Source organism: Camelus ferus, chromosome 6 (assembly GCF_009834535.1).
Source record: "Camelus ferus isolate YT-003-E chromosome 6, BCGSAC_Cfer_1.0, whole genome shotgun sequence".
Taxonomy (NCBI): domain Eukaryota; kingdom Metazoa; phylum Chordata; class Mammalia; order Artiodactyla; family Camelidae; genus Camelus; species Camelus ferus.
The window spans coordinates 22,871,798-22,881,293 of record NC_045701.1 but is presented as its reverse complement, the minus strand read 5'-3'; the positions used below and the strand labels follow the sequence as shown (position 1 = coordinate 22,881,293).

At 42.8% G+C, this 9,496-nt stretch overlaps 1 protein-coding gene across 1 annotated transcript; it reads left to right on the top strand.

Moving 5' to 3' along the window:
* On the top strand, positions 1 to 3,786 carry RPUSD2 (RNA pseudouridine synthase domain containing 2). Its single transcript, XM_032481489.1, has 3 exons — positions 1 to 637; positions 1,899 to 2,195; positions 2,852 to 3,786. The coding sequence occupies exons 1-3, from the start codon at positions 11 to 13 to the stop codon at positions 3,572 to 3,574; spliced, it is 1,647 nt and encodes a 548-aa protein (XP_032337380.1). The 5' UTR covers positions 1 to 10; the 3' UTR covers positions 3,575 to 3,786.
* Positions 3,787 to 9,496: the final 5,710 nt, after the last annotated feature.

Genomic DNA, 9,496 nt, shown 5'->3' with positions numbered 1-9,496 from the left:
CCGCACGGTCATGTGGCTGGGCGGTCGCTTATGGCTCCCGGTTCTTGGGCAAGTGTGCTCCAACCTCCGGCGCCTCACCTTTGCCAGGACTTTTGGTGGCCGTAGGCGCCCCATGGAGGGAACGCTCTCGACCGAAGCCGAGGCAGCGAGCGGGCTGAGAGCTCCGGCTCAGCAAAACGGAGATGCAGGTGGCGACGCGAGGGGTGAGCTGCCCACAGGGCGCCCGGAGCCGGCGGGCCCAGGAGTGGAGCCGGCCCTGGGGGACGCGAAGCAGACCTCAGGGAGCGGGGAGCAGGCCCCGACTGCAGCCCCTGGCCCAAGCAAGCGGAAGAAGCGGCGGGGCACACCTGGGGAGCGTGTCGTGCCGCCCCCGAAGAAGCGGCGGGCAGGAGTTAGCTTTGGCGATGAACACTTTGCCGAGACCAGCTACTACTTTGAGGGAGGCCTGCGCAAAGTGCGGCCCTATTACTTTGATTTCCGGACTTATTGCAAAGGCCGCTGGGTGGGCCATAGCTTGCTGCATGTATTCAGCACAGAGTTCCGAGCCCAGCCCCTGGCCTACTACGAGGCCGCAGTCCGGGCAGGGCGCCTGCACCTCAACGAGGAGCCGGTACAGGACCTCAGCATTGTGCTCAAGGTGGAGTCCTGATGGGGCCTGCCCAAAAGCGAGCAAGGAAAGTGGGGAGGGTTTTTCAGAGTTACTAGGGCATAAGTACTGGAGTAGAAAGGGAATAATTCTGAAGCGTTTTCATTTTCACTTGGAACACTTTTAGCTCCCCATCCCCGCAAATAGACCATATGTTTCAGAACTTAGCCCACTTATCCCCTCCATAAAGCTGGTTTCAGTGTTAACAAGGGACAGAAGTTAGAATTCTCATAGCTCCTTTGATGCACTCTCTTGTGGCACTGGCACTGATGACTTTCTGCCCTACATTTGTACATCTCTGTACAAGTAGTTCTAACAAATACTTTCATTTATATTTCATGACTGTGCTGGGCACAGAGTTAAGCATTTTATGTACTTTAACATTTAATTCTAATGACAACCTTGTGAAGTAGGTACTGCCACCTCATTTTACCTGTGAGGAAGCTGAGGAAACTAAGGTAAACCTCACACAGGTAAGGCAACAGTGCTATCTCCAAAGCCTGTGTTCTTATAACTTCTACTTACATTATTTATGGTAGAGCCTGATTTGATAGACTTGTGAAATGACAGGGCCAGAGACTAGAATTGTCTAGCCCAGTGCTTTGACCCTTCTTTAAAATCTCATCACAGCTAAAAGGTACCAGACACCTGTGCCAGCAACACCGGCTCACCATGATTATGAGGGGGTGCAAGGCAATTTCAGCATTTGAAGAATGAATGGTTTGAATCCCCTCTCCCATCCAAGTTTTGAAAAGCGCAGGTCTGGACTCACCCTCGTATTTTACGGATAAGGAAACTGAAGCCTAAAGAAATTAAGTGACTTGCCTGACAGCATGCAGTAAGCCTGGAGTCTAAATCTCTAGACTTGCAGCTTGCTGTCTTGTTCAAGGTCACAGTAAGTGATGATTTATGGAAGTTTCTTCCCTTCATTTTAGAAAAATTTACTTTTAAAATATAACTTTATTGTAGAGAAAATACAAATAAGAACAAAAAATCCATAATCCTACCACCCAGATACCAGCATTAACATTTGTGCATATATCCTAGTACTTTTTCAAAGTCCTGCTGTCTGCCTGTGTGTCTCTGTTTTTTATAAAATGAGAATGCACTATGCACACTGCTTTTTCTGCTTAAGGATGTACGATGAACATTCTTCCATATCAGTAAGGAAGAAGGGAGGAAGCTGTGTGTAAGGTTGACTGATTACAGGTTACTGGCTCCTGGGCTGACCAGTTGCCTGTGTCATTGGCAGGACAATGACTTCTTACGGAACACAGTGCACAGGCATGAGCCACCAGTTACAGCAGAACCTGTCCGCCTGCTAGCAGAGAACGAAGACCTGGTGGTTGTAGACAAGCCTTCTTCCATTCCTGTCCACCCCTGCGGCCGCTTCCGGCACAACACGGTCATCTTCATCCTGGGCAAGGAGCACCAACTCAAGGAACTACACCCATTGCATCGGCTTGACCGTCTCACCTCTGGGGTCCTCATGTTTGCCAAGACAGCAGCTGTCTCAGAGAGAATTCATGAGCAGGTTCGAGACCGGCAGGTAGGCCAAACTTTTGCCTCCTGCCACCACTTCCTGGGTTCACGAATGCTCTGTGTCTAAAGGGTGTCACTGAATTCTAGATCTGAAGCTAGCCTTTGTGTTTATCTGGTCAAGCCTCCTATTTTCAGGAAGGTCAACACCTACATTGCCAGGGACAGCTTATTATCTTTTATGCTTCAAAAGATCTTTAGAGATGCCTCTCTTGGTAGTTTGCTGTTTTGAAGTTTTAAAGTGCTGACAGGCTGAGCAAGGTTTTTAAGATTGTGAGGACAGCCTACTTGCTGGAAAGATTCTGGATGGAGTTGGAAGAGGCATGGGTAGAAGAGTTAAATGGTAGTGCTTATGGTCTTGAGACTTGTAATTCTGGATCTGATTGTAATATATTTATTGTTTACTGTATACGAGGCTCAGTTAGAGCACAGCTTACTTACAACCGCTGCGCTGAGGTAAATGCGTTTCTAATCTCCCATTTTCTAGACAAGTTAATAGGATTTAAAGCTAAGTAATATACCTAGGATTGTGCAACTGTCAAATAATGAAGCTGGTGTTTGAATCCTCTTCTTTCTGACCCTAGTGTATTCGTCATCACTGCAGAGGGCTTGGGCTTCATGGGTTTAGGCTTTGTGCTGACTTTTTCCCTCTTCCCTCCTGTGTAGCTGGAGAAGGAGTATGTGTGCCGGGTGGAGGGGGAGTTCCCTGCCGAGGAAGTAACCTGCAAGGAACCCATCTTGGTGGTGTCTTACAAGGTAGGGGTGTGCCGTGTAGATTCTCGGGGCAAGCCTTGTGAGACAGTGTTCCAGAGACTGAGCTACAATGGCCACTCCAGTGTGGTACAGTGCCGGCCGCTCACAGGCCGCACCCATCAGATCCGAGTCCATCTCCAGTTCCTGGGCCACCCCATCCTCAATGACCCCATCTATAACTCAGTTGCCTGGGGCCCCTCCCGAGGCCGAGGAGGCCACATTCCCAAAACAGATGAGGAACTACTGCGGGACCTTGTGGCAGAGCACCAGGCCAAACAGAGCCTGGACGTGCTAGATCTCTGTGAGGGCGACCTGCCCACTGCACTCACAAACTCTACAGCTCCCTCCGAGGACTGCCTAGAAGAGTTGGCTGCATCTGCCCAGAAGATGGATGCAACAGTTGAGGCAGCCCCTCAGGATCTGGACACAGTTCCTTTGGCACCAGGGAAGGTAGCTGAAACCAACATTGCCAATCAAGAGACAGACCCACTCTGTGCAGAGTGCCGGCTGGTGCGACAAGACCCTTTGCCCCAGGACCTTGTGATGTTCCTGCATGCCCTGCGCTATAAAGGGCCTGGCTTTGAGTACTTTTCACCAATGCCTGCCTGGGCACAGGATGACTGGCAAGAAGACTGAGGGCTGTGGCCAGTGGAGGGATTACTTCTTGGATTGGAAGAGGAATGGGCCATGGAGTAGGAGCTGACCACATGGGCTGGTACTCAGGGTTTCTCAGGAACTGAGGTTGGCCTCGTAAAGGACCTGCTCATGCTTGCTACCTCCTCTCTTTCTCTCCCTCCAGCTGGAGTTGGGGATTTTTTGGTTTGTAAATAAATCTCTTTTTCTAACACTTTGTGTGTCTGGGTTCTTACTACTTGTTTCTTTTTGGTTTTTTAATTGATGTAAAATTCACATAACACAATAACTATTTTAAGGTATACAATTAGAGGCATTTCACATATTCAGTGTTGTGCAACCATCGCCTCTCAACTAGTTCCAAAACATTTTCATCACCCAAAAGGAAACCTATATTCACTAAACAGGTACTCCCCATTTTCTCTTCCTCCCAGCCCCTGATACCATTAGTCAGCCTTCTGTCTGTATGGATTTGCCTATTCTGGACATTTCATATAAATGGAGTCATGTACTATTTGACCTTTTGTGTTGGTCTTCTTTTGTTTAGCATAATGTTTTCAGGATTCATCCAATTGATAGCATCTATCAGTAAGTACTTCATTCCTTTTTTATGGCTGGATGATTGTGTGCCTATACCACATTTTGTATATCCATTCATCAGTTGATGGACATTTGGGTTGTTTCCACCTTTTTGCTGTTGTGAATAGTGCTATGAACATTTGTGTACAAATTTTTGTTTGAATACATGTTTTCAGTTAACAAGGAGTGGAACTGCTGGGTCATATGGTAATTCTGTGTTTAATTTTTTGAGGAATCACCAAAATTTTCTGCAGTGGCTAAACCATTTTATATTCCCACAGGCAATGCACAAGGGTTCTAATTCCTCTTCATCCTCACCAACCCTTGTATTTTCCATTGTTCTGATTATATTCATCCTAGTGGGATTGAAGTATTATCTCATTGTGGTTTGATTTGCATTTCCCTAGTGACTAATAATGTTAAATATCTTCTCATGTGCTTGTTGGACATTTGCATGTTTTCTTTGGAGAAATGTTTATTCAGGTCTTCTGCCTATTTTTAATTTGGTTTGTCTTTGTGTAGTTGAGTTGTAAGAGCTATTTGTATATCTGGATATGAGACCCTTAAGAGATAAATGATTTGCAAAATTTTCTCTCATTCTGTAGGTTGTCTTTTCACTTTATTGGCAGCATCCTGTGGGTCACAAAAGTTTTGTTTATTTAATTATGGTAAGAACACTTACCATGAGATCTACCCCTTAACATACTTTAATGTGTACAATACAGTATTGTTAACTATAGGCACAGTGTTGTAGAGCATCTCTGGATCTTAATCATCTTGCATAACTGAAGCTTTATACTTGTTGAGAAGCAATTCCCCATTTCCCCGTGCCCCCAACCCCTGGCATCATCATTCTACTCTCTGCTTCTATGAGTTTAACTATTTTGGATACCTGAAAAGAAAAACTTACTTTTCTTTACTCACAGAATACCCTGTACTTCAAGTATGAGTGGTTTCTCCATACCAAGCAATTCTCTGACACAAGCTGGTTGCCCTACAGTTCAACTCAACTCTGACACCATCTGCCTGGATACAGGATCAGATCCCACAAGTTAAGGACTCAGTCCCACAAGACTTGTGTCCACTTCAGATGCCAATGGCAAGTCCAGATTGTTACCTGTGCTTCTGACCAGCTGCAAATCAGTGGTTCCCACAACTCCCTCCTTGGGCTCAATCATTTATTAGAATGGCTCACAGAACTCAGGAAAATTGTTTCCTACTTGATTACGGATTTATTACAAAGGGTATTAAAGGATAGGAAAGACCAGCAAGATGAAGACATACAAAGGGCAAGGTCTGGAAGGGTTCTGAGCACAGAAGCTTCTGACCCCATAGAGTTTAGGTGCTGCTCCCTAGTATGTGGATGCCTTCTTGTTCACTAGCTTGGAAGTTCTCTGAACCTAGTCATTAAGGATTTTTATGGAGGTTTCATTACTTAGGCATGATTATTTATATCACTGGCCATTGGTTATTAAGTCAGTCTCTAGCCCTTTCCTCCCAGAGGTTTGTGTTTGGTGGTGGGACTGAAAGTTCCAACCTTGTAATCACAGGGTTGGTTCCTTTGGCAACCAACCCCCATCTTTAAGACTTAGTTTTCCAAAAGTCACTGCATTAACATAAACTCTGATGTGGTTGAAAGGGGCTTGTTATGAATATCAAGACATCTTCATCACTTAGGAAATTCCAAGGGTTTTAGGAGCTCTGTGCCTGAGAGGACCAAATACATATTTCTATTATAAATCACATATCACTATACCTTATAAAAATGGAATCATGACTGGCTTATTTCACTTAGCATAATGTCCTCCAGTTTCATCCATGTTGCATGTGGCAGAATTTCCTTCTTTTTTAAAGCTGATTAGTAATTCCGTTGTATGTGTATACCATATTTTCATTATCTAGTCAACGGACACTTAGGTGGTTGTAACAATTTTGGCTATTGTAAATAATACCTCAATGAACATAACAATGTAAATACCTCTTCAACATCCTAATTTCAGTTATTTAAATACATACCCAAAAGGGGAATTACTGTGTAAGAGAGACAAATTTTTACCCATTTTAGGTTTTCTTCTGGGAAGCTTTAACAAAAAGGCAGATTAATAAGAGAAAAACTGTTTAATAATGCATGCAGCACACATGATGTGGGATTAACCAAAAGTAACTCAAAATGGTGGCTCAGAATTCCAGCTTATAAGGCATCTTCAACAAAGAAGAAATCAATTTGTAGAGAAATGACAGGACAAGGAAAGCAGTTGTAGGCTTCCAATGGCAGCAAACTGGGGGAAGGGAATTACATGGGAGGAAACTAACGGAGTAAAGTTTGTTTGCAGATTCTTCTGGCACTGGCTGGGTTGATGAGAGTCTGTCTCCAGGAAAAGAACTTTTATCCTGCCTTTAGACAGAAAGTGGGGGGCTTGTTCTGGATTTATTGCTTCTTAGTTGCCTTCAGCTCAAAATATGTCAGTATGACAGGGGCATATTTTGGGGAGAAATTCTGACTTCCTTTCACTGGATCACTTGGTATTTGTGCTTTTAATTTTTTGAGGGCCCTCCATACTGTTTTCCAAATTGGTTGTACCATTTTACAATCTTATCAGTGCACATGGGTTCAAATTTCTCCACATCCTTGCCAACACTTGTTATTTTCTGATTTTTTGATAGTAGCCATCCTAATGAGTATGAGATAGTATCTCATTATAGTTTTGATTTGCATTTCCCTGATCATTTGTGATGTTGAGCATCTTTTCATATGTTTATTGGCCATTTGTATATCATCTCAAAAGAAAAGTGTTTCTCTGAGCATCTTTTAATCAGGTTATTTGACTTTTTTGTTGTTGAATTATAGGAATTCTTTACATATTCTGGATGTTAACCCCTTATCAGATAGATGATTTGTGAGTATTTTCTCCCATTCCGTAGGTTGCCTTTTCATTCTGTTGATTATGTCCTTTAATGCACAAAAGTCTTTTTTTTTTTTCTAATTCAATCTATTTAAACTAAAATTCACCCATTTCTCCTAACCCCCACCCTCCACCTCTGGTAACCACTAATCTGTTCTCTGCATCTATGAGCTTGCTTATTTGTATATATATACATATATGTGTTTGGATTCCATATATAAGAGAGATCATATGGCATTTGTCTTTCTCTGTCTGACTTATTTCACTTGGCTTAATACCCTCAAGGTGCAATCATGTTGCTAATGGCGAGATTTCATTCTTATTTATGGCTGAATATTCCATTATATATATATGTATTTATATTATATACACACCCCCCCCCCATATTTTCTTTATCCATTCATCCATGTGCGGATGTTGTTTCCATGTCTTGTCTGTTGTAAATAATGCTGCAGTGAACATGAGGGTGCAGATACCTTTTCAAGATATTGATTTTTGTTTCCTTTGAATGTATACCCAGAAGTGGGATTGCTGAATCATATGGTAGTTCTATTTTTAACTTTCTGAGGAACCTCCATACTGTTTTCTATAGCAGCTGCACTAATTTACCTTCCCACCAACAGTGCACAAGGGTTTTCCTCCATATCCTCCACATCCTTGCCAACACTTGCGTTTCCTAACACAAAAGTCTTTAAGTTAGCTGTAGTTCCACTTGGCTATTTTTGGGGTTTGCTGACTGTGAGGCTGATAGGATCTTGATAGGAATCGCATGGAATCTGTAAATTGCTTTTCTTACCATCTTAAAAGTATTTGGTCTTCCAATCCATGAAAATGAAATGTCTTTACATTTTTCTAGGTTTTTAATTTCTTCCAGGAGTGCTTTGTCATTTTCTGTGTACAAGTCTTGTACCTTCCTGGTTAAATTTATTTCTAAATATTTTATTCTTTTTGCTACTATTTTAAATGGAATTGTTTTTCTTAATTTCATGTTTGGATTGTGCATTACTAGTGTATAGAATTACAACTGATTTTTGTGTTGATTTTGTATCCTACAACTTTGCTGAATTTATTAGCTTAATTAGTTTGTTTTGTTTTGTTTTGTTTTGTTTTTGGTGGATTCTTAAGTGTGTGTATTTATGTCACCTGTAAATAGAGATAATTTTACATATTCCTTCCCCATTTAGATTCCTTTTATTTCTTTTTCTGTCTAATTGCTCCAGATAGCTCACTGCGGTTTCAGTACCATGTTGAACAGAAGTAGCAAAACGAAAGTTGGCATCTTAGTCTGATTCCTGAGTCAGGGAAAGTTTTCAGTCTTTCACTATTCTATCAGATGTCAGCCATGGGCTCTTCACGAATTCCCTTTACAATATTGAGGATGTTCTTACTGCTTGTGTCTTGCCCTGCATTTCTGCCTGGACAACCTTCAACTTATCTCCGTTCAGGCAGAAGCTTTCTGCTTTCTATCCTTTCAGTTCTACATCTGTCATGCAATTCCTATTTCTTTTTGTTCGTTTGTTTTATTCTTATTTCTTTGGAGTACCTATAGAGAGAGCCTCCGGATTTTTGTTTTAAGGCTCTTCTAGGGTAAGTGAAACAGGCTCATTAACACCTAATCTATAGCCTTTGACCAGCACATATTGAACAGTAGTAGTGTCGGTGAAGAAAAGCAATTGAGTTTATATCCTCTTAGTCGTCCATACTGGTTGTTAAACACCTACTAAACGCCAGACATTATTTAGTGCTAGAATACAGAAATGAATGACTATGCCCTGCCCTGACAGAGCACAGAGGGAACTGGTGGACATATGGCATAATTCTGTCTGGAAGTGGCAGCACAATTTTCCCAGAGGAAGAAGCATTTAACAATTAGTTAGAATTTGCCCAGCAGAGCCATGAGAAGGATTCCAGGTAGAGGGGTAAGGCGAGAGAAGGCAGGCTTATTCCAGAGCTAGAGGAGCCAGAGGAGGAGGCACCCAAGGAGAATGGTTTTGGGTACATTTGGACTTTGGCCCCACTGTCGGCTCAATGGCACTGACTATGGAAGTCTTTGCATGGCTTATATATCAACAAGGGACTCTGAATGACAAGGCTTAGGAACAGTCTGGGTAGGACGAGATTCATATGGATCCGAGTTATCTGCCCAACTTTATGAAAACTCTTATCTCTTATGAGCCAGCCAATTCCTCTGATCACTGAGACCCTCCCAACTCAGGAACTCTGATTTCCTAGGACTGGTAAGAAGCAAATGCCTGGTAAAACTCATTCATTCAGCAGACATTTGAGTATAACTATGCTAGGTTTATACCTGGCAATGGGTATATAATGGTGAATAAGATAGATGTAGTCCCTGCTCCAATGGCGTATACCGACTGCAGTGTGCAGCATGATGTGGGGAAGGCAGTAAACAGCACACGGTCAGGTTCTGTGTGATAGGAGGAGG

Excerpts from the sequence above, each read along its gene's own strand:
- RPUSD2 (XM_032481489.1), top strand. The coding sequence starts at position 11 with ATGTGGCTGGGCGGTCGCTTATGGCTCCCGGTTCTTGGGCAAGTGTGC. Across the intron at positions 638-1,898 it reads ACCTCAGCATTGTGCTCAAG|GACAATGACTTCTTACGGAA; the intron begins GTGGAGTCCTGA and ends TGTCATTGGCAG. Across the intron at positions 2,196-2,851 it reads AGCAGGTTCGAGACCGGCAG|CTGGAGAAGGAGTATGTGTG; the intron begins GTAGGCCAAACT and ends CCTCCTGTGTAG.